Here is a 26,428-nt window from a genome sequence, read left to right as displayed (position 1 = left end):
TCCAGAGCAATCGCCAAGGACTACATATCTGGTGAGAGAATATGTGGTCTTGGAGCTATACTGAACACCAAGGGAAAGTGTTATGTTCGAATGTTGGTTATGAATTGACGTTGACGGCCTCACTGACCGTGGCAGCTGATGGGCCATAAGACCAAGTGACCAGCCAACCCACATGTCCGGAGCATCACCACGGGATCTGAGACGGGTGGAAGGTCTTCCTGGGACGGTGTAGAAGATAATGTCAATGGAGTCAAAGATAATGTCAGTGGAGTTAAAGATGATAGACTGACATACGAGGGAACACTAACGCCCATCTTAATGTGAATATGAAATGCCTATAACGCCTCTTATATTGATATTCCTCTTATCTCTTATAAGACAGAAACACATTAGGCTCTATGACACACCAGCACTTGTACACAACGTCTAACAACCCAGTGTACCACAACAAAATTCCCACAATTCCAGGGTTGTAAATTACAACCTGTGCAGTTACTGTAACACCCAGCATTCCCCTCTAATACAATGCCCATTGCATCACCCTCAGACGCTGGTCCCAGAAGCTTCTCCTGTCGCCTCTCCACCGCGATCGTGGTGACCGAGAGTGATCAACAGACCCCTTCAAACACAGTGTCCGTCTTCCAGCATGTAGCTGTCTCCTAATCCCTTCTGCACAGTATATCCCATTCATACTGGTCTTCTTTCTTATATTCGTCATCATAACTATAGTTTCCTGCATGTGGGCGTGTGGAGGTGTGTGGAGTGGAGGTGGACCTACCTGTTTGTGCAGTAGGTGTGTGTGCGTGTGTGTGTGTGTGTGTGTGTGTGTGTGTGTGTGTGTGCAGGGGGGGGGGGGGGAGTTGTACACTCGTGGGGCTCCCTGTCTTGCTTGTGCGTGTGCATGTGGAGGTATGTGCAGTCATGAACAAACGTCTGCTGGCGTGTAAAGGTATGTACTGAAAGGCGTGAATGTATGAGGAGACAGGTGTATGGTGCGCTGCCACTGGCGGACTGAGAGGCGTGGGTCGTGGGTACTGACTCGCCGAGAGGCATTGGCCTTGGGTGCTGGTGTGCTGAGAGGCGTGGGTCGTAGGTGCTGGTGTGCTGAGAGGCGTGGGTCTTGGGTGCTGGTGTGCTGAGAGGCGTGGGCCCTGAGTGCTGGAGCGCTGGAAGGCGTGGGCCGCGGGCGGTTGCATATTAAAGGTTTGACCTCTGACCTCCTATGATCCTCCACGAAACAACCTTGTTACCATTTATGTGCCGAGGTCTTTCACTTCCCACTTTCGGGAGGCCACGTAACCAATGACGCTTTGCCAAATTCCATCCCCATCTTTCTCTTGTTACAATATGATCACCATTGTTGGGTACTCCTCTTTCAGCTAGTATGCCACAGTGTCTCATCATGGAGCTACATCTATACCACAGCTCTCACTAGCGAAGCAACAGAACTATTTCCACTCAGTATGTCTGAGACACTTCCCTAGTGTGAGTCATGATTCTTGCCGAGCCTCACACACAACTGTGACACACTTGTTTACCTCATCAGGAAAGTACACTGAAAGGCAAGCGTGGACCAGTGGAGTCGAGTTGTGGCACAAAATTAACGCTACGAGCTGGATATTATCAAATGTAAAACCATCATTGTATCTACAACATTGATATGAATAGTATATGTGCACATGTAATGCTGACATCTATCACTGTAAGTTTTGCATATATATATATATATATATATATATATATATATATATATATATATATATATATATATATATATATATATATATATATATATTTTTTTTTTTTTTTTTTCATACAATTCGCCATTTCCCGCGTTTGCGAGGTAGCGTTAAGAACAGAGGACTGAGCCTTAGAGGGAAAATCCTCACCTGGCCCCCTTCTCTGTTCCTTCTTTTGGAAAATTAAAAAAAAAAAAAAAAACAAGAGGGGAGGATTTCCAGCCACCCGCTCCCTCCCCTTTTAGTCGCCTTCTACGACACGCAGGGAATACGTGGGAAGTATTCTTTCTCCCCTATCCCCAGGGATAATATATATATATATATGATGATGAAACGTAAGGTGGGTGTGCGTCGGCGTGGCCTGACTGACAGGCTGTGGTGATCATGCAACACAGTACAGTCATTTAGAGTAATAGTGAAACATGTAGCCAACTTATTCATAGTATGGTAATGAAGGCAGCTGACGATTCCCCAGTTGTCACATGACCCGAGAGAGCTCTGAATTATGTAATCGTTCAAGTTACACGTACATCAAGTTACGTGTATATCAAGTCACGTGTACATCAAGTCACGTGTACATGTACTGTTCAGGGGACAAGATCATCATTTATGCAACTAACAGCACCAGCTGCAGTAGTACCAGCAGCAGTAGCGCCATCAGAGGTAATAATGCATTTGCAGCGCTGACTTCTATCCTATTTCTACACTAGCGAGGCAGAAGACCAATAAAGAAACAGAGCCAGCATCACAGCAGGTAAGGAAGCCATTAAAAGGAGTGATAAGATGTTGGAAGATACAACTGGGAATCATGGAATACATCAGTGTCGGTACAGTGTCACAGGGAGTGAGGAACAAGCCTGAGGCGACCTGGTGAGGCAGGTGGAAGCAGTGAGTAGCGGCGCACCATTGAGTAACAGTTGAAGCGCGGATGCTGGCGTCTCCCTCCCTACCATTAGTCCGTCGCTGCCCCAGATACCTCGACGACAGCGACTACCTGCCTCCCTGGCTCCTCACCACACTCATGGTTCCCGCGACGCTCAACACACTCTCTCAGTAATCCAGTCATGATTCTCTACCTGACATACAGCAGTATGCTTCCAAAAGGAAAAACTTCAGTACTTCAGCGAAGTGCTTTTAAATAGTCACAACTTCCTGTACCGATTAAATGTAAATCAAATGGCCTAGTTCAGCTAGAATATGTTATGAACCCTCAATCATTCATAGAATGATATCAGACACACATTCTTCCTGCGTTACTGACGCGTCTTTTGCTGCTCCTTCAGACGTTCTGTGTCTCTTCTTATCATAATCACTAAATCCATAGACGTCATCTGCTGCACGCCCGCAGGACAGCTGTTCGCAGTCAAGTGTTAACAACACTGATGATTAGGCGGACGGTACTGGAGGCTGGAGGTGGTGTCCCGGCACGACCAGCCCGGCACGACCAGCCCGGCACGACCAGTTGACACAGGTGAAGTTCTCCGAGGACGACACAGAACCAGTAGGGCAGCAGTCCACCCAGGCCGTCGTGGCACTGCTACAGAAGCTACACAGCTGAGGTCTTGCCCAGGCCACTACTGAGGCAAGACCATCCGTTCGGTCAGTTCCTGTCTGCTATTCCCAACTCGTCCATATCTCATGGGAGTCTCGTCTCTCCCACACACGTAATGATACTCTTTTATCTTCTCTGTTTCAGACCTTCACCCTCTTTATTGTCTTTCCATTCTTGTAATAACAACGGTAAACGAGTGGATTGCAAACAGGTGGGTTTGCTAACAACTGCGTACTGACTGAGAGGTGGATGGAGGAGAGATGTGTGGTCGGCAGGCTGGGTGAGAGCTGGTGCTCGTCTAGCAGATGAATGAGCAATACGCAGACGGCTAACAGGTGGGCCATAACGGCTGCCTGGCTGACGGGTGGAAAGAGACGAACGAGTGGAGGAATAAGGAACTTCCCACCTTTTCCCCGCGTCTCTCGCTCAGCCATTGTGTTTCCCTGCAACATCTCCCACACTTGTGAAACACCAGATCCTTCCGGTGTACTGAGACAATTCGACATGTTATGAAAATCGGTGTCTTTCATCCCGTTGTCTAACTTCAACCCCATTGTTACCTTTTCTCGTAGTGCTGTAACAGAAGGCTTTACTTTTCTTAAATTCTTGATCATTTTTAGGGGCGAGCACTTGTACTTTATCACTCAGCTGTAAGTTGTATCCACCTGGAGGTTTGTACTTAATTATCACGGAATTATAATATAGAATCCATTGGTCCACAACACAATACTCGGCAAGCTGCTGCGTCACATGATTATTCTGTGGCCACTGGCAACTCAAGGATGGGCCGTTTTGATAACTGTTTTTTTTTTTTTTTTCCTACACCTCGAGGCTCTGGAACTCTGTACCTTCTCGTGTCTTTCCCAGTAACTATGACCTGGCATACTTGTAAATATAGGTTTAGTCATTTCCTCCAAAATTTGGAAATACTTTCCTTCGTCTCTTCTTTTTCCCTTTCATAATCCTCTCTATATGTCAATTAAGGCCTGGCCTTGATGTGGACTTTTGTCCGTGACTGGAGCTTCCAACAGGGGAAAATAAGTGTAGGGAAGCTGGACCCATGACTGATCCCAAGACCAAAATCCTATGTAGAGTCTGAGGAGGCAAGACCGACCAGCACACTCCAGGACAGCTTGACCAACTAACACACTCCAGGACTGCGTGTCCAAACAACACAGCATAAGACGCCAAGACCGAGCAACACACTCTAGAACACCGTGACCAACCAACACACCCCAGGACACCACGGCACGCCCTTATGGTTGATGTCACAATACGACAGACAACAGAAACTGACGATGATAGTATCTACCATGTATTGTGTTTCTCCTGCTTGTCGCTGTCTTCATCACTACCACCTCCAGCCTCTCCCTACGTCCACCTCCAACCAATCAAGTCTAATCTACAACTTTTAAATTTCCCAATTTTCCTTTTACAAAAGTTTAGTCACTTTCTACTAAAGTGAATAAAGTTAAAGCGTGTGTACTTGTGTTATTGATAGATGTAGGATGAACAGATCCATGAAAGGCGGGAGATTTGACCCGACACTAGCTAAAGATCCAAGATGGTACTAATCAGACACGAAGGTCCCTCGCTATGAGACGTTATTTGTACACCTTCCCTCCTCTGCACTCCTTCCTCAGACCTACCTTCCCTCCAGTGCCCTCCCCTTCGTCTTCCCTAAACCCCTCCTTCCCTCAAGCTCGGTCTGGTGCTTAGGCAAAACTGAGAATGATTGCCGAAGACGCAGCTCGACAGATAGGAGCGGCGTACCTCACTAAGAGTCCCAGCCACGGGCTGGGATATGTTGGGTCCCAGAGACGAGGTGGTTCATCCTGGGTTCCAGGGACGGAGTGATATTTCATAAATCCTCTGGTGGGATGGGATATCCCGAAACTTGTCATGTACACATTCACTCCACTGCTGAGGACTAAGCTTAACGTAGCTGACTACTTCATTAATGTCGTCATGATTAGTAAGTCCTGATCGTAAGTGCGTCTGCACCCGGATACTTGCTCTGCACCTGCTGATGTCTCCCGCCGAGTTACGATGATGACATGTAGAAAAACACGGATAAGGAAAATGAGGTTTATGGGATAATGTTATGAGGCAGGACGGTGAGAGAGAGAGAGAGAGAGAGAGAGAGAGAGAGAGAGAGAGAGAGAGAGAGAGACGTATCCTCACAACATGTTTAACGCTGCCACTATCATCATCACGTATCTCCCTCACCTGCTGTTTCACCCACTAGGGTGTGGTCCCGAGGGGTCACCTGGCCGAGGTCACAGAGACATCACTTAATGCAGGGGCCTCACCCTCTACCTGCCTTCGTCAACACGTCATGTGAAGCGCAAAAACGCCTTAGAGGAACCCGGAGCGCGCCATGTCAGACTCGTGCAAAATCTCACAAGTCTTCAGCATCTCGGGTAAATGTATGAACGGTTGACGGATTATGAGTCATTCCCCTTGTGTGTGTGTGTGTGTGTGTGTTCCTCACACAGGAACTGAACTATCTTTTTCGCATGAAGGTTCCCGTCATCAGCCCCTTGGCTCCTCTACCAATGTCAGTGTCAGTCTCGGACGGAGGATGGAGGACATACCATGACCTGGGTGGAGCTGAACCTCTTTGTCGTGTTCTTCATCATCATCTTTATCTTGTGTTCCTCCGCATCCCACACCTCAGCCTTCTCTTGTCTTCACTCGTCTCACGAGACATTAACACAAGCACATGTTTCCCTCCCACATGTCACCTTCCGACCCCCAGCCGAGGGTTGGAAACACCTCACACAATGCTTCGTTCTTCAACATGAGCAAAGTAGAGATATGGTTTCTCCACATGTTATGTCTCACCAGCGATGTCAGTATGGATCTTCAGTGCAACACTACAGTGCTATACAAACCTAACCTGGCAAGCTTGTGTCCTCACATAAGCTGTATCAGCAAATCACTCATAATAAAGAAAAAACCCTGTTCAAGATTCAATTTCTAAAAAAATTTGAAACACCAACAATTACCAGAAATTCAAACTGCAATAATTATTCTTATGATAAAACTCAAACGATCACGGGAACAGACAGAGAGACAGTACGAGTAAGATTTCCAGATATACTCATGGAACATGACACCCCTGGCAACGGGAGACCTACAGAGACCCTGACCTCTGGTGATGGGTTCCACCCACACTTGTGTCACCTTGACTTATGCCAGGTCCGCCACCAGGGGGACGACAGATGCCTGGACCATCATCTTACTCAACCTCCTGGTCAAAAGGATTCTCCCTTTCACTAGGAAAGGAAAAAGAAAGGAACAAACACACAGAAAAACAGATTGTCGTACTAGTATGAATTTACACCTGCCCTCAGGAATGAGGATGCAGGAGCTGGTGAAGCCGTGTGAAGCTGGCATTGTGGGATGCGGAAGGACCTTGTAGGAGAGGAGGACCTGAATGGGCGTGTCTGGGTACGTGGATGATGCGGAGGGAGGACTTGGGTTAGGGTCAACCTGCCCCCTATAGATGGCAAAAGGGAATATGAAGATACGTCATCTGGGGCTGCTTCCTGTCATATTGACCAACACGAGGTGGGTGGCGGGAGAGGAGGGAGGGATGAAGACGTACGGCTGGTGGGTAGCGTGTGTGTGTGTGGGAATACTGAGAAACTTGGCTCAAGACGAGACATTAGTTCTCACCATACCAACAGACGACTGTTTTCTTCAAGTTCTAATGAAGATTTACTGTTATTGGAGTGAATTTCCCCGTTAGCGTCCGTAGACCGTTAACGGTTGGACACCGTTCAGGTATGAGGGAGTAACTAACGCTTGCTGGTGGTTCTTCACTTTATTTCCTTTCCTCTGTAAGTGATGAATGAACGTTGACATGACATAACTGAGAAAACTGGCGCCAGGCCGTTAGTGTGACGTAAGGAGATGTAGGAGGGGCAGATGGACGGGGTACAGGAAGGGTAGTTGTAGGGAGGTGTAGATGCAGGAGGTAGAGGGCAGAGCAAATGTTGAAATAGATAAAGGCAAGAGGGTCGGCCAGCAACTGCTCACCATGTCTATTAATACGCTGGTCACATCTGATCAACACTTTAATCAGTCAATTTTCCTAATGGGATCTCATTTCATTTTCTTTATTCTAACACTCTTTATATATGTAGTATGTTTGTCTTGATTTACCGGTCAAGTTTTATTTTCCTTTTTTATCTGATATCTTACTAATCCATCCTATGTTTAATATCTTATTAACCTTTCCTATGTTTTAATAATAATCTTATTGCAACATTGATTGATCTGTTCTTCTTTATTATATTGTTTCTTGATTTACACTTCCTACTGTTCGTATTTTCATCTTCATTTGATTGTCATTTATCTTATTCCTATTTCCTTTGGTCTTTGTTGACTTACACAGTTTTGCTTTGGTCGGATTTATAGATATTCCATGGCTTTTAATTTTAGATGAAGTAGCGTTGTACTTGCTTACACCATCCTAAAGTATCGCACCTTGTCTCAACCTTCTTAATCTTAGTATAACTGAAGTCTATTGTTCAAGTCTGCCCTAGTACACGGATGATACACCTGAGCTCACTTAACACCTAAATCAAATATTTTCATATGATCGAGGAAACCAAATGTGTCCGGCTGTTAGAAGCCACTTAGTTCTATGCTAAGTTCAGCTTGATCGGCACCTCTATATATCAGGTAAACATTCCATCAATAACTAGATTACATATCAATCAATCAGACTCCTCGTAATTCATATATAGAATCAGTCAGTCAGATCCCACGAAAGTCAGGTGTGAACTCCGCAGCTTAAACAAGAGCTACGTGGTGGACGAGCTGCAGCAGTGGTTGAAGTAGTCCTGATGTTCCATCTTACTCAGAAATAAATTTCAGTCCTGGAGTCTCCAGTGTTTAAAAGCTATGACCAGAACCCAACCTACTGAGGCCATGAAACCTTATCCACACTGGAAAAGTGTTGTTGTCTGGTGTTGTGAGGCTGGAAGTGTAGTGATGGAGGAGCCACATCTTCTGAGGGCGATAAATGCCTCCCTGAAAATGAGATACGGTAATCGTTTCCACAGTTTGCAATATAGTAAAACATTTATTGTACTACAGCCAAGGCGATCATAGTAGAATTATTACCAGACGCGACAGATTTTGTAATAATTTTTCCCCTCTGTACTGTATCTATTATCCATCTCCCTCCCTCCTTACCTTCGTTTCTGCCTACCACTCCTCCCTACCTCTCCTACACCTACCTTTCCCCATACCCTTCTCTACCTCTTTCCTCTCCAACATCATGTCTCCCTTCGCTACTTTATCTCTCACCACTCTCGTATTCTCCGTCCGTTTCTCTACCTCTTTTCTTTTCTCTACCTTTCTTCACCTATCTCATTCCCCATCTTCCACAGCCTCCACCTATCTTCTTCCATCTACCACCGTTGCACCAAACCACAGTATTCCCACAGCTGGGGGGGGGGGGGGGGGGTCGGTCAGCATCACCACAACCTGACCTCTTCACTCTATTATCCTCCTCCTTTGACGTCTCGTATCGTTAGTCCCAGTCATCGACATGGCTACACCTACAGTGGAGCATGTATAAGATAATTTTGTCGCTTGTTATGTGTTCTGCTCAGGCTGCAGTGCTTATGAAAGCTGAATCAAGTATGCAGTAAGGTCGTTTGTTAGCTCTTTCCTTCTGTTCTTGAAACCTTGATCGACTCTCGAGGAAAGACAGTGCCAGGCAAAAGTTCCGACATCGACACAGCCAGGTAGATCCTCGTCAGCTGGTGCGTGCGTGCTAACTGCCTCCCGAACACCATGGCTTGCCCACCTGAGCAGACCATCTGTGTGCCTTTGAAAACACAGAGGAAGAGAGAGAAACATAAGGATCTTTCCTGCACTCGTATCATCCAACGTTGACTGAATTTTTGTATGACTGCAACTTAGTTGTATTGTAAGCAACCCTCCCATGTCGGTACACACTGCACCAGACGATGTCGCTTGATAGCAAATGTTTGCCAGGTGATGTGCTGGATGAAGAGGCGAGTTGGGAGGAGCCTAGGCTCTCCTTTTTCATCTCTTCCTCCCCTACGTGCACTGGAAACCTGTGATGGTATTATTGTCCAGCAGATAACTTCATGGATCATCAAATCTTCTTTTATCTGCCACTTTCGTCACCTACAGTAAATCTTTTCATGCTCAACGCACTGTTGCCTGATACTTTCTTACTGGAGAGTATCCTGAGCAGCGTAAACTCTTCCTTGAGCAGGCAATGAAACTGTAAAGCAGATGTTGGTATACCTCCGGATCTGCACTTGACTATGATGGAGAAGTATACGTTGATCTTTTCTTGCAAGTAATAGAATTTTAACTTTGTAGTCTGAACACATAAGACAACTCTGTTAACGTAGTTTTTTTTATCATTTCCGACTTGAAGTCAGTATTCTTGTTTATATCTTTGATGTCATACCCTCTGCTGTCCCAGGGTGTGAGCAGAGGACGAGCAGCACCTGTTCGTCCGGGGCAGCAGCACGAGCGGATGTTCGGAGCGACAGCAGCAGCAGCAACGGTGACAGCAGACGTCCACGTCCAGTGTCCGGTTGGTGCTGGCTGTTCCACTGACCGTAAAACTTACCGCCACTAATTACAACGGTCACAACAACGAAGGTACATCTTCAACCCTCTCTTCAGGAGGTGTATCCACTCACACTCAACTTCGGAAAACACAATTACAGTCGTTTTTTTCTTTTATGTTTAACAGATATTCATGAAAATGGTTCTAAATTTGTAATCAAGTTCTAAATCATCCAAAAATCCATTTATATATCACATGGGAGAATATTTATCCGAGCGGTTCACGCGGTACAGTCGAGGTGAGAGCAGTAGAGTCATTATGTGATTCCTGCAGGTAACATAATGATACGTACAAGAACATGTAAATATTCTTGATTGGCTACACCGTAAACAAATATTTAGAATACATAATTTCCTATAAGTTTACCTTAAGGTGACTCCAGATGAGAGCGGAAAGGTTTATATACAAAATAAACTAAGCATAAGTACCTGAAGCAGATCGGACAAGACACACTTGTGCAGGCTAACAAAACAAAGGAAGATCACAAATGTTTGTGCTTACATGTTAGACGTTCAGATCATAGCCAGACACCACGACAGAGGATTGGAAGCAGCTATTAGGCTGAACAAACAGGGCTGGCGTGAGCTGCGGCGCGCCCAGTGCTTACGTAGTCAACACTCGGTGGAATTTGACCTCTAGCTGTTTGCCGAGCCAGGTCACCAGGGCACAGAGATAATGCAACGGCGGCGAGTGCTGTTCTGCAGCTGAAGGTTTTCCACGGGTGACCAGATACCCCAACAAACCTGCTGCTGTCTAACCTCCGGACAGAATGTACCGCACTGGTGGACCAAGATTCATACAATGTTTTCCTTCAAGTCGAGTCAGTCTTTGCCAAGTGTGAGCGAAAAGAGCAGGAGCCTTGTTCACATATTCCTCCTCCTGAATAGATTTATCTTTACTGACTCTGTTTAAACGTCTCAAACTGCTTTTTAAACCTCTAAAGACACTGTTACTACTTCTTATGATGCTTAGCAAACGTAGCCTAATGCCGCTCTGCCAGACTACCATGGGATCATGAAGACATGATCCACACCTCACATGACCATACAACTGCTGAAGTAACTGGCATCCGGGGATCATGACCATTGGCTCCTCTCTCCTGCAGTAGTAGTTTAGTATTCCCTCCGAAAACTTTATGATCAATAAATCTGTTCCTTACATCACGTTTTCTGACGTGAGAACAAAACTACACCGACGTTCACCGTGAGTGTGAAGCCTGGCCCCGCCAGCATTTATGTAAACACACGTGATTAGTTTCTGCTACCAACAACATTTATAACTAAAAACATAACAGTGTTGACGATTATTGATAGCTGACAACATAACAATGATGTTGACGATTATTGACAACTTACAACACAAGAACTAATATAGCAACTAACAAAAACCAACAAAAATAAGAAATTCAATTTTGAAAAGTTTTCTTGAGGATAAGTTTATCCCACTCAGCAACCCAGACGTCTAGTGGAAAATAATGATGAATGCCTGGCCACGTTAGACCAGCAGATAGACAGATGAAGAGCCATCTACTGCGACAATATTAAGCAAAATGATCAGTGGAGGATGATACGAGCGCTCCGAAGACCTGAATATTCCATAACGTCTCATTGTTATTAAAAGTCTCCTACTGCAGTAGAGGGAGTCGCGGGCTACTCAACTGGTTCTCAGAACTGGTACAGATGTGCCCTAGAGGCGCCTGACCTACCCCCCCCCCCCCAAACACACACACACACACACACACACATACACACACAAGGGTGACCATGCTTGGTTCCAGTTCTTGTGTTGCTGTACCTAAGATTTCAATATATACTCGTAAAACACCAGTACAGACCGCATCCTTAATCATAACAACAAAGCAAAAAATAATATAAAAAGGAAGGAAAGGATTAGACAGCTTCTTCGTTATTTTCTTTTCCTCTCATAAGGAGAACAATATGGATCATTAACCTGGAGAAGTCATCATTAACCTGGAGAAGTCATCATTAACCTGGGGAAGTCATCAGTAACCTGGAGAAGTCATCATTAACCTGGGGAAGTCATCATTAACCTGGAGAAGTCATCATTAACCTGGAGAAGTCATCATTAACCTGGAGAAGTCATCATTAACCTGGGGAAGTCATCATTAACCTGGAGAAGTCATCAGTAACCTGGAGAAGTCATCATTAACCTGGGGAAGTCATCATTAACCTGGAGAAGTCATCATTAACCTGGAGAAGTCATCATTAACCTGGTGAGGTCATCATCAACCTGGGAAATTATTCTATTCATACAATGGTTTTGTCTTTACGTGTATGTCAAATGAATATGTATTTATGCATCTCTCCATCTGTACATATGTCTATCTATCTCCCGGTACAGCACCTACCTTTGAATCTATCTACTTTTAACTTCGTTTGTGTCCATATATAAGTGAGCATCATGCTGCCTCTCAGCACGGCCACACATGTACGTCACTTCGTATATATCTGTCTATTTATCTATCCTTCTATCTGCTATCTAACTACCTACCGATTTACCTATCTATCTACCTATATATCATTTTGTCTACCTACCTACGTACCTACATACCTATCCGTCTATCTTTCTATATATCAACCTACCTGCCTACCAATCTGTCTATCTATCTATCTATCTATCTATCTATCTAATCATCTATATATCTTTCTATGCAAGTCTTTCCCTCACATATTCACTTCCTCTTATGTTTTCTTGCTCACATCTTCTCTCTTCCTTCCCTGGCTCACAGGAACACTTTATTCCGTACTCATCTTTCGCGTTCCTTTCTCATATCTCTGTTTGCTATAACTTCTCAGCCAATGTTTCCTTTCTTCTCCACATGACCAGCTCATTTTCCCTATACTCAGCTTCTTCCTTCCTATCTTGTTATCTCTTGATGTTGTTATCCTCTCCATCGTCACATCATCTTCGTCACCTTATTTTCGTCCCAAAGTTTCTTATTTTCGTCACTTTATTTCTATTTTTGTCCCAAAGTTTCTTATTTTCGTCACATCATCCACATTTTTCGTTTTCAGATCCCTTTTACATTGCTTCAAATTCCTTTATTTTTGTAGCCCCAGTTTTCCTCACTTTAGCCCCGTCTTATAATTTTCATATCTTTTTTAGTCTTTGGAACCCCATCATCAGCCCCCCCCCCCCCCCCCCCCACTACCTATTTTACCTTCTTCAACCTCGGTCCTTCCAGAATTACCAAAGTAATTAGCCAATACGTATATCGCAACTAATTAACCAGTCAGCACGGCGTCGCTCTATTTTGAGAGTAATTATAATTGGCTGAGATTATGAGGCCATTATATCAACCATGCCTTAATGACCCAATTAGCAGTAAACTTAATGAGGTTTGACCGCCCACACTTAAGGTGACAGTTTTATCAAACCCTCTCATGACCTTGTTCATACTCACTCATCCAAGAAAATGAGATTAATCTCTTGTGACTTGTTGATGAATCTGTTCCCTCCTCACTATGATCAGGTCCAGCTCCAGGTGTACGGCTGGGGAATGCAGTCTATGCAAACATTTTCTAAGCCAGAAGGTGCAACATGGAAGCTGACACCTTGTTTATATCGTAATATTTCGACCACCCATCCTGGTACTGTTACAGCCCCACCCTCAGTCATCATCGCGTAACAAAATCCTGTGTCAGTCTCAGACATCCAGGTGTTGTGATCAGTCTGCACACGTCACTCGTACCCACACAGCTGCACGTAACAACAGCCAGGCTGAGGTCATGTGCCGACCTCTTTGACTTCTGAGCGGCGACATGGCTCCATCACCTCCCTCTGCAGGGAGGTCAGGGGCGCTCCAGTCTGGGTGTGAGGGTCCGGCCCTCCTGCTGCGCCAAGACAACATTAGCATAATTTACCTCGTTACAAACTGTGTTACAAGGTGTGACGGGGCTGCTGTAACATTCGAAGCATGCATAGCTGCTCCAGCGATAGTTCCGCACCGTCCCTACCTGACACCGAAAGCTCCTCCTGAGAAATAATGGCCCGACATTTGCATGAATAATGAGCTAGAGAGGAAACTCCTGTAAATTTGGCAGTAGGTAATACTTAACATGTCGTCACAACGGTTGCTTCGCTGGCTAACATAAAGGTTACCGTCATTACGGCTTCCCTGGGGATGATCTAAACTTATTTTTTTCATTTTCCTCAGGTCTACAGACACAGGTGGCTCAAATCTATCATCTGTGTCCTAATTCTCTTTTCCTGTGTTTTGGTTCATGATCTTTACTGAAATACATTTTCCATAGCAATAACTTTAGATTGTTTCGTGATCACAAACTATAACTCATGCCTACTATATAGTCAGTATTGCAAAATTGCTTAAATGCAATGAATTATGGAAACTTATACATCCAAAATATCTATATAAATTTATGCATCTAAAATAATTTTCTAGATTGATGCATCCAAGAAGGTATGTTATGTTTACTGTCTTTACCTCTAATTGATCAAGTCAAACGCATCTTTACTAAATTGTCTAGATTTACTTCTCTAAGTTGCTTATATTACTTTGTTGATTATGATGAGTAATGTTTACTGACATGACTCCCTCGGGATCAGGTCAAGGGTATCATTTACTGCACTTTCATGTTCATTCCACCCTCGCCAGGTGACCGTCACGAGACAGGTCTTCCCTGTATCCTGGGCATCACAGGTCTTCACCTGCTGCGGATCTGGTCAGAGGTCCTGGTGCGTTACGCGTGCACTTGACACTGACACGTCGAGTCAAACATTTTCACCACCCCAGGGTTAGTGATAGTTCTTCACTACACTATCGACACCACCGACCTCTACATCCGACCATTAATGGTCAGGCATTCATCAATAAACCTTTATCCTCACTAAACCTTTTTCTTTCCCACCCCATCATCTTCACTACGTCATCACTACGTTCTCATCTTCGCTACAATACGTACATCCTGACGCACGCTACACCACGGGCCTTCGACTTTACACGTAAGGTTCAAGTCAAATATATCTTCATTACTTTCAGGTGATAATTGCTGATGGTGAGAAAGAAAAGTAAGAATTATCAAGAAACATGGAAGAAACAAGTTCGCTCCGGAGTGACGTAAGAGTGGCAGTGAGATGGAACATAGAGACAACACCATAATGCTTAATCTCTTTGGAGGAGGATACTAAATGAAAAATATGAAGTAGGAGAGGGTGTATGTCTAGTGGGACGTGGCGGAGGACGTAATGGGCGGTGGAAACAGGTGGAAGGTGTATGAGGCAGGTGGAGCAAGTAGAGGGCCTCTGGTAGGGGTGAAACAGGCGGACAAATTATCATGGTCGAAGGCATGCATGTAAGACAGGTATAGCCGTAGATGACGGGAAATTTGCGAAATGTGATGGTGGTGGTGGTAGTGGAGGCCAAGTGGGAGAAGCAATGTGGGTGGAGCTTGCTGAGAAGTGGTGTGGCAGGAAGATGTGCTGGAGAGGCAGAGTTGGTGGTGATGATGGAAACATACAGAGTAAGTATGGAAAAAGTTGTAGTGTTAGATGGAGAATCATCGTAAGCTATACCTCTACCAGAGTCAACCAGAGAACCACTTCCAAGGACACACCAACTCCTCATGGGCCCCTGGTAGTTTGTTTACCTCCTGCCTCCCTCCTTCTGCCCGTCTTGCCAGCCTGACTCCCTCTTCTGTCTCCATCCTCCAGCCATTATTTTTGCAAATGTTCACTTAAAGAATTCAGTTTATTTTCTTGATTTACATTAATTTCCTCTTTCCATCAACCCTACCTGTTCCCTTACCTTCCTTCACCTCTATTTCTTTCAATCTTACCTGTTCCCTCTCCTTCCTTCAACCCTACCTGTTCCCTCTCCTTCCTTCAACCCTACTTGTTCCCTCTATTTCTTTCAACCTTACCTGTTCCCTCTCCTTCCTTCAACCCTACCTGTTCCCTCTCCTTCCTTCAACCCTACTTGTTCCCTCTCCTTCCCTCAACCCTACCTGTTCCCTCTCCTTCTTTCAACCCTACCTGTTCCCTCTCCTTCCTTCAACCCTACTTGTTCCCTCTCCTACCTTCGACCCTCCTTGTTCCCTCTCCTTCCTTTAACTCTACTTGTTCCCTCTCTTTCTTTCAACTCTACCTGTTCCCGCACCTTCAATCCCAATTACTCCTTCTCTCCTTTACTCAAACCAAACTGCTCCCTCCCTTCCTTGTAACAAACGCACCACCACCGTCTAAGCCCAGGCAGCCGTGGCTGGGCACACAGCCCCGCACTACTTTCATCAGCACCTTAGTATATTACGGCGGGGGACGCCTCTGTTTAGTCTATATACCCCTACACACTCCTCTGTTCCCACCCACGATGTTCACAAAACAACCTTCACCTTACTTTAACTTGGCCGTTCATGGCCGTTCCGTCCTGACGCATGGTTCATCACAATCCCGTTCCTGCAGTATTTTAGGTTAAGACGTGGATATCAAGACTTGACACAGGGGGTAAGGATACATGTTACCAGCAAACTGTTCTTACCTGTTCACATCCATGTGTGTAGCGCATCAGGATGGGAGCGATGACGGCGTTACCCTCGACCTCTTTGGCCTCCTTGCGGAGCTGTGTGAACTGGAAGAGTGTCTCCTTGTCGTACTCGATCCTCCGCTGGAGGATCCCCAGCAAGACATCAAGAGAGTGGTTTCCAAGCGTTGGCTCTACCACGTTCAGGAGTGTTTTGTTCTTGATGAGCCTCTGCTGCACCTCCTCCTGCGTGATGGAGAGCTGTCGCTGGTGCGACGCCTGAATGGGGGCGGGTCCGTGGCTGATGCTCCGCTGCAGCGACGCCTTGTTGCTCAGACTCAGCTCCTCTAACTTCTCCAGTGCATGCGTGTATGACTTTACCACTTTATCGAACTCGAGTTTGAGTGCGTCATGGAGGCTCTGAAGACTCTCATCGGAGGTGCCAACGAGGCCGTGATGTCCCATACCCTCGATGGCCTTCTCCAGCTGCTTCCGTCTTTGTTGCAAAGTTTTGCGTATCTTGGGCTCAGAGCGAGAGATGACGCGCAACACTTTCTTGCAGGACGTCACGAAAGGTCCGCAGAACTCCCAACGGATGTCCCCTGTGAGGCATTCCTCTTGCTGTGCAAAGAACCGAACCATTTGCCAGACGACAGCCTCAGGGCGTAGGATTCGGGTGGAGCCAGGAACGACTGTGGCTGTATCGCTCACCTTACAATAGAGCGCCTCCACGATGGGCAGGGAGTGCGGCATAGAGTCCACCAGTACGTCTATAGGTAGGTCAGCCACGATAACCTTGAAAGTTGCGGCTGGAAGGCGGTGAATGAAGGAGGCAGCATCACGGTACTGATAGTTCTCTGTCAACAGGAGAATCCTTTTTATGGCGTGACGTGGCGACCCGTCAGCCGACGACGATGCTGTTATGCGGGTGTCGAGATCCAGGTAGTCGTCTTTAGGGGTGTCAAAGCCTCTGGACCAGGCGCTGTCCCGCCACTGTAACTTCTGCACTGGGCGCCTCTCCCGTCGCTCGGGTCGGAACCTCACGCCCTTTTCCATGTCCGATATGCCAGAGTTTCGTGGTGAAGTTACTTGCTTGTACGTCCATGTCGATGTTTTACAAGCAGCACCATCAATAAGAGGCGGCGGACCGATCACTGTGGTCGACTGTGTGTTGGTTTTGCTAGCCGGGATGGGGCAAGGTTTGGGCAGGAGACCCACAGGTTTGGCCGGGCGTGGCGGTGGCTGAGGGTCGAAGTAGCGGTCAAGACGCGACAGCGCAGAACCCTCGGAGCTAACGAGGAGGTGTGGTACGGGCGGAGATAAGATGCTCACCTCCCGGTCTGACCAGGTCACTGAGTGGCCGGCGCGAGGTATTCCCGCTGGTCCCAGCATCTTGCAAGTTCCAGCGCGAGAACAAGCACAAGACAAGAGATCTAGTACATGTCCTTACCACACAGGGACGATACAGTTACTGTTTTAACACTGTTATCTACTCGATAAAGAGCCACTACATCACTTCGCACGCGTGACACCTAACAGTCTGGGTAAAGACTTTTGTACCAGAGTTTATGGCGTGTTGTGCTGAGCGAACGTGGACACGAGCGGTGTGTCCTCTCACCTCCACAGTCACAGCACTTCTGAGGCGGCACGCGTTAGCTGGCTGGCCCGGCCCTCCACACTCCCGCCACCGTCAGCCTCCCTCCTTCCCCCTCCCTCCTTACTACCTCTCCCACACACCATTATCCCCCTACCCCCACCATCCCCCTGCACCAGCACCATCTCTCTGAGAAAACGAACACTCTCCTATGATACAACAGCGGTAACACTAGTGAGCGAAGCCGAGTGCTCGAAAGTGGCCGTCTAGTAGAGGTTAATCTAATACTTCTATTTACGTGCGCTTATTGAGCAACAAAAATGGTGCTTGGAGTGGAATCTGGATGAGATTTGTTCCCCTGGATATAGTTGTTTGGAACTTATGAAGAAAACTGATTGTAATCTTCATGAGAAGAGGAGGCTCGAGTCTTTATCTTTTATTTTTTTTTTCGTTCCCAAAGGCTTACTGAACCCGCCAGGAGATATAGCAATACACTAGTTTGACGAAGAATGACGTAATTGTGATGATACCCGCCAGACCAAATGGTCCTCACTCCAGACGAGTAATGTTAATCTGCGCTTCCAATCACGTTATGGTCGTAAGAGGTACAGTGGTGTCTGGAGACCCAGTACCGAAGACGACAGTTCTTATCAAAAATCCAGGACTTGTTACATGTCAAGAACCTGCCAGTTCTTGGAGGAAAAAAGGTTCTGACCCAAGAACTCAGTAAGTGTTACGATTCAAGGGCATCAGTTGTAGAGATAACGGCTCTGCTTCAAGACCCCAGCACCTGTCACGAGGCGAGAGCACCAGCTGGGTCCGGCAGGTTAAAGTTCTAGTCCAACGTTCCCGTAACTGCACCGCTTCAGGTTAAGAATTGTTGTGATTGTTTAAGATTACTGAAACAACAACAAACAATGCAGACAATATGGTTAGCATTCTGTATGGTCAACTTTGGAAGAGATATATTGCATTTCGCTGGTGTGACATCTAACATCATTACCTACGAATCCATTGGTCGTGGACCGATCTCCCTCCAGCATGCATAGACGGCGTGGTCCAGTAAGTAGGAATCTGGTACTAACTTTAACCTGGGTATCATTACCATGTTCATTGTGTGAGGTGGGGCCAGGCGGATACCATAACACTAAGTTCCTTCAGATACATCGAGGTCCAGCAACTTGAACCTCACAGACAGTCCACTGGACCCGTAACCAAAAGGTTCTCTGGTAGTGTTGTACAGACCAACAGTAGACGTCATCAGGCTAAGTTAGTCTGGATACAACATGTAACAAGAGGTCCACTTCAGAGAATGCGGATACAAACATCAGACCAGATTGCATGAAATGGTCACTCACAAGGCTATCGAAAAAGGTGATATTTTCCCTTGTCGTAGGTCATTGATGACTTGTCGGCCTGTGGGAGTGGCTTATTGTCAGCGTGGAATGTTGCTGGCGTGTTTGTTGTGGATGTGGTGTGCTGAGGGCGTGGTGGTGCGTTGCGGTCATGGGATGTAGGTATAGCAGGCCGTGACGGTCGTGTAGTCGTGAGTACACAAAGAGAAAGTGAACCTGGATGGCGTCCGACCAAAGGCATGTGATTATCTTTAAACACAACCAACCTTCCCCCCTCCCGCCAAACACACACACACACACCAACACCAACACCATACTCACTCACACTTATTCACGACCAATATACATACGCAAGACCCCATCTTCTCACTCACTCTACCTGTTCATGGTGACAACATTCAAAATTCAAGCTAGCACCAACGCTCAGGTTCTTACACACACACACACACACACACACAGACACACACACACACACACACACACACACAGACACACACACACACACACACAGACACACACACACACAGACACACATACACACACACAGACACACTTCTTTGATGGATGGAAAACTACCTTCGTGGAAAGGAATAAAGGATTCCTGTCAGAGGAGCCATCTCGAAACGGGTTGAGATGACCAGTAGTATACTGCAGGGCATCGATCCTGGTACTGCAGGGCATCGATCCTGGTACTGCAGGGCATCGATCCTGGTACTGCAGGGCATCGATCCTGGTACTGCAGGGCATCGATCCTGGTACTGTTGCTTTTCCTAATCTACATAAATGACGTGCCAGAGGGATTGAACTCCTACCTGAATGTACTTGCAAATGATACCAAGGTTGTTAGGAAAGTGGTCATGAGGATTGCATCAGCCTACAACGGGAACTAGACGAACTCCAAATTTTGTCTGGTGTAAGGTTGATGATATTCAACGCAAAACTTTGAGGATAAAACACAGTCTAAGATCTTGATACGGATACTAGCTAGCAGGAAATAAGGTGCAGGAACGTATGAGTGTGAGGGACTCAGGAGTCGACAGTTCACTTGACCTGTCGCCAGAGAACCATCTTAAGATAAATGTTCGAGACAAAGTATCTCTTGGTAAATATAGAATGGTGATCAAGTACATGGTTAAAGATAAATCGAGCAAATTGTTCACACCGCCGCATAGTAGGCGTACACCAGAAAGTGTTTCTGAAGTTTGGTTATCGCACTTGAAGAAGCACAAAGAACTGATGAAAAAAAAAAAAAAGGAAGGGTACAAAATTGGTACCAAGATCAAGAGCGTTAAATTACAATAAGATGTAAAGAGGTCACAAAGCAGTCTTCTATGGAAGGGACGGAGTAAGAGATGATTTGACCACCTTTCATATATGAACCCAATTTGATTGTATCAACAGTGAATCTTTTAATTCGAAAGGTGCACAGACACCATATTAAACAAAAACTTGTTAGAGACGATGAAAGTAAGTATTTTCATAGTATAAGAGTCGTGAAATAATGAAATAAACTGAGTGATGAAGTTGTGATTTGGAGAGCAGCATGAGCTGCATAATAATGTCCAGGAGACGGAGCCACACTGGACAAACGGGGAGAAAAAATAGATTAACAAATAAACACATACAAAAACGTAGTAACACACGCACACAGACAACATCTGCCTATACGTTCATGGTCGTGTCTCGATGAAGGTGGAAGGAAATCTTGGAACAAAGTCTGAACAGTAAGAGTAGAGAATTAAAACCAAGGCGGTTGATGTCGAGAGCCAACCGGGTTATTTGTAATGATTTGCTGCTGAAGGAGCGGAGAGTGAAGATGATCAACTCGACACAAGGAGAAACAATAGTAATGATTAAAAACAAAGAGATTGTGAATATCATTCAGACTCAGCGACGGAAGATGCAATGGTTAGAGGAAGAAACAAGGAAAGAACAGAGATAGATATCTTGAAGACCATGGCGAAAGCCGTCATTCATGGAAGGAAAAACGAGTAGGAGAGTAAACTGGATAAGTGAGTCCAAATTGAAGGTCCCAGCCTTGGGACGATCCTGCGCTGCAAAGGTTTAGGCAATACTCAGTGTGGGGAGACTGAGGAAACTGTAAAGGATGTCAATAGATATACAGTGTGCGGCCACCCTGTAGCCTCAACACCTCCACCATCTACTGACTGATTTCTGAGGATCCCAGAAATGATCAGTTTAAGAACTCTCTTTACTAGACACTGACAAGCCAGTCACTAATATTTATCACACTTAATACGCGTCATTAAACAGACCTGATGGTAAGATACAACAGACAGTAGACCAAGCTAATGCAATCAGTAAGACCTTTGTGTTATGTATATATACGCAGTGTAATAAGTTCAATCACTTCAAATGTGATGGAGGTCGGAAATGGAAGTAAACAATAAGAGGATTTTCTTTTATCAAGACAACAAGCACTTCTACGCTTCCTGGAGATGCTAAGATCACCTGAGAGATAACTAAAGAAACAAGTTTACAACTTCTATGATAATCGTGTTGATCCTAAGCTAAGTAGTACTTTAAGAAAGTGACATACAGCGGACAGAAATGCTTCTCCACTGCACATTTTGCTCATTCCTTCCAAAGTTTCAGAGTGTAACTCGAGCCATAGATTGTGACTTTAGATCTGCACGTTCCTTTCTTGATGTAATCAAGCAATCACTATTCTGTCACTGAGCCTATCACGATAAGTCGTCAAACAGTGAGAAATTAGAATCAATATTAACGTTAATCTAGCATTATGCTCTCATTGAACAGCTTCAGAAATAACAAGCTTTCTTGTAGATGTTGACAGAAATATGACTACAGGTAACTGTGGGAACCTGCAGGTCTGTTGTCGTGTTAATCCCATGTCAAACTGTTAATGATTACGTCATGAATATGTTATCAAAGTATGACCTTAAGATACAGTGCTTATTACGTCATATTGTAATAACTACTTATACAGTTCTTCCCGTGTTTTCCTACAGCATCCTCCGCCTTCGTTAATGCCACCTTCTCTTTCGTTACGATTACTACTAATACTACCACTATTACTACTACTACTACTACTACTATTGCTACTACTACTACTAACAGTCCCATCATAATTACCACTAGTTATAGTGCCACCACTACTACTACCAGTACTACCATGACTACAACTACCAATACTAGTGCTACCAATACTACTATCACTAGTACTACGATCAGTGCTACCAATACTACTATCACTAGTACTACGATCAGTGCTACCAATACTACTATCACTAGTACTACGATCAGTGCTACCAATACTACTATCACTAGTACTACGATCAGTGCTACCAATACTACTATCACTAGTACTACGATCAGTGTTACGCCAATACCTCATCATTATTACTGCTAATTGTATTTACAACTAATGTATGACACAGGATGTGGTGTAGGATCAGTCAGATCATATGGTACAGTTGATACAATCATCCGTTTTTTTCTCTGTAATTGATATATTTACAACCTGCAGGAGTGAAATAGGAAAATTCGGATTACCATATGGATACCTCAGAGGCGTACATTATATAATCTTCGACGGCGTGTACAGACAAATAGGTTCTAATGGGCACTGCTGTAAATTGTTTGGCTTTCAAGGAATGTAAGGCGTTCCCTGACCTGAACTAAGCTCAGACCAAACACAGTGTTGACATCATTTTTGTTCAGTGTGGTAGAAAAGTTGAAACAAGAGCGAGGCGCCAGGCTCAACCCGCAGTGCAAGACAACAGATAGCAAGGATGAACCTCTTAGATTTATATAGAATAGAAAAGATGATGGTGACAAAGGTCCTTTATAGAATAAAGCTTGAAAACCTTTGTTTACATGTGCTGGTCAATGACCATCTGACCACCTGTATGAAATTTGCAATCATTACGAGCATAGATCAATAAGAAGTGGTCGAAGTAAACCCAGTGTAATGTAGTCTGTGGCGCTTAGATGAGGGTGATAGTCTGGTTTGTACACGCAGCACGTGACAGTAATAGAATTTTTGTGTGCAAATGAGACCATTGTTCGTTTGTTCCTGACGCTACCTTACTAAAGGCAGAAAGTCAGTTAGGCATGAATGAGACAAGAAGTGAATACTTAAATGTCGCAGATATCGTTCAACTATGATACTGAGATTCAGTGAAAACCACCAGGATTGGAAACTTACTCTGGGGTTATATTATAGAGAACCTTTAATCATTACGGTGTACAGAGAAGAGAATGTTTTGTAAGAAAATAAATGATAGAAATGCTTTATTGAGTGTAAGTAACTCTATTATTTCAATCCTGTGAGTGACGACATGAATGGGTGATTAATAAGTTGTATGGTTGAGTGGGGAACATAGCGAGTGATGAGTTGGATGTGGGAGTGAAGAACGATTGCCTGGGACGTAGGTCCATGCCTGAGTGACGGGTATGTTTATGTTATATTTCCAACAGCCTCTTCGTCACTGTAATGTAATGGCAACAGTGACAATGATAGTAACAGTGTCAGTGATAACGACAACATTAGTAACAGTGACAGCGCTAGTATTAGTGACAATGTAAGGGATAAGAACAGTGATAGTGACAATGTTAGTAACAATGTCAGTCATATTAACAGTGCCAGTGATACTGACAGTGCCTGATATTGTGATCAATTCTTATGATAGTGACAATGTCAGTGATAGTGATATGCTGGTGATAGTGAAAGTGCCAGTGAAGGTGATAATGTAAGTGATAGTGACAATGCCAGTGATGGTGACAATGCCAGTGAAAGCGACAATGCCATTGGTAATGACAGTACCAGTGACAGTGACAACGCCGGTGTTAGTGCCAGTGTCAGTAAGTGACAACGTCTATGATACCCGCAGTATTAGTGATAATGAAAATATAAACGTAAGTGACTGTGCCAATGATAGTGACAATGCCAATGACAGTGAAAAAGGTTCTTTCTCGATAATCTTGCCTTGGGGAAATCCTTTGTATTCCTTAAGAGTGATCAGTATGCTACACTGTTATTGTCTAAGATATGATTACGGTAAAATGAACGCAGATAGTCCGACTTACTGTTACTAGTTCTGCATTTATGTTTTGTCTATATTTGTTTAATATATCGAGCAAGAGGATGGAATGTAGAGACACCACTAGCTCTGGCTCCGCAGCTGATCGATATGTCCGTATAACTAACATTAAAGGTAAGTTATCTCACCGACGTAGTTTAACATTGCATATACTATGAACGTATAAATATAGTGCTTAATGTGGTTTGAAATATCTGATATTTCTACAATATTTGGGTTTCTCAAATGTAGGATTTTGACTGTGTAGACAGTTCTAACATTAAAGATATATATTGTGGTATATAATAATCGCACTACATCCGTCATAATGTTAATGTACTTCTACTTGCAGTTTCGTATCAGAAACAAGTATTTTTATATACTTTATGTGCCTTTCGTTAGAATATTGAAGTATCTTTATTTTCCCTGCATTTTTGTCAAAATAAACACACTCACTCCTGCCTATGTAATTCTATACTACAGTATAATTGAGTTTCCCTTAAACAATGACATTAGAGAACTATTTCAATTGTAGAAAATGGAGCTTGATAGGATAGCCTAAAATATATATAGATAATAGCTACATTTGAAGCAAAACGCATGCATACGAGTTTGAATAGGGTACCTGATATACATGTTCATGTTAATGAATCGCAGATATTGTTAAACCAAAGATACACAAAAGCAGGGCGCCCCCTCTACCTCCTACTGACACTTAACTCCCCACAGAACACTTGTCTACTGACTATAACAAATCCATTGTTAGGATTTTCTTTAATACTAGTGTTATAATCGCGGCGCCTGTTAGGTAAAATAGAAGCTCAGGCACCCGTACCTTCCCAGCTAGAGATACAGTTCCTTACCTGTAGCCTCCCTCCCACTTAGTGATACCCCCCCCCCCCCCCCCCACCCCGTAGCGTGCCGATAGAGTTCCAGTCCCGCCCCGGTAGTACTCTAACTAGGGGCATAGTCCCAGATGCTTTACATGAGGATATACTAGCTGTTAGAGGCTAGGTATCTCTGTGTTAAGCATCGTTTATATCGCGTTTACTTTTGTTTTGCTTTTGGAACTACAGCAATGGTTCATGGTAAAACTTTTTTGTCTGAGAAAGCCAGTTTTATTCAGGTTTTGTAACTAAAGGTTAACGAAATATAGCCAATTTCTCCGAGGTTTTCTTTTACCATTTATCATCATATACGGTGAACCACCATTCCCTCCTAACCACTGACACCCCACACTTCTCCTCCCTCGTTGTAAGGAGAGAATATCTTCTAATCATTGTAATATTCATTACCTTACAACAAGAAGTCATTGTAATATTCATTAACTTACAACAAGAAGCTCCACTCTTTGTTCAGCTTGTCTGGATAAACAATGGTAGATCATACGCGAAAAACAAAAAAGAATGATTGACAATGACAAGAGTCATCCTGGATGTCTCCATTTCTTTTTTTTTTTTTTTTTTTTTGTTTTTTGTTTTTGTAGACTGTGTCATGAGGGCGAGGCTGTGTGTTATGCAATAGTTTTGAGACACTCGAGTAATGCGGCTTGATGGGTATGGGATCCGATGTTCTCATGTTTAATCGGTGTGAAGTGTAAGCTCTTGACGTCTCCAAACCATTGTGGGAGACAGGTGTGCCACCGGGATGTGGGAGTCACTACGAACCAGTCACAGGAATGCACTGCCTTCATGTTGGCTCCATGTCGTCCCTTACTGGTAAGATGTAGTGCCCGCGAGGGCGTTCATGAGAGAGGACGGCAGCCATCACTATGAGAATTTGTCTCCATTTATGTCAGACCAGTTGGCCAGGGTGGCGCTGGGCAGACATGGTGGAGTCAGAAGCGAAGGGGCATGAACAAAGGTTACTGTTATCAGGAAAGTGAGAATATGTAATGCTTATATAGAGCCAGAGGATGACTAACATTATATTATTATTGATCTGTTGTAACTCATGATGACTGAGGGGAGGCACTGATGATGACTGAGGGGA

The 26,428-nt window shown here is 44.6% G+C and overlaps 1 protein-coding gene across 1 annotated transcript in view; it reads right to left on the bottom strand.

Annotated features, from left to right (window-relative positions):
• Positions 1-18,067, bottom strand: part of LOC139748993 (uncharacterized) — a 175,116-nt gene extending 157,049 nt beyond the window's left edge. Inside the window, exon 1 of the mRNA XM_071662349.1 lies at positions 16,440-18,067. Coding sequence (XP_071518450.1) covers positions 16,440-17,813 — 1,374 coding nt within the window. The 5' untranslated portion in view covers positions 17,814-18,067. The remainder of the gene's footprint in view (positions 1-16,439) is intronic.
• Positions 18,068-26,428: the final 8,361 nt, after the last annotated feature.

The sequence above is a fragment of the Panulirus ornatus genome, chromosome 6 (genome assembly GCF_036320965.1).
Source record: "Panulirus ornatus isolate Po-2019 chromosome 6, ASM3632096v1, whole genome shotgun sequence".
Lineage (NCBI taxonomy): Eukaryota > Metazoa > Arthropoda > Malacostraca > Decapoda > Palinuridae > Panulirus > Panulirus ornatus.
This window is presented reverse-complemented; position numbering and strand designations above follow the sequence as displayed.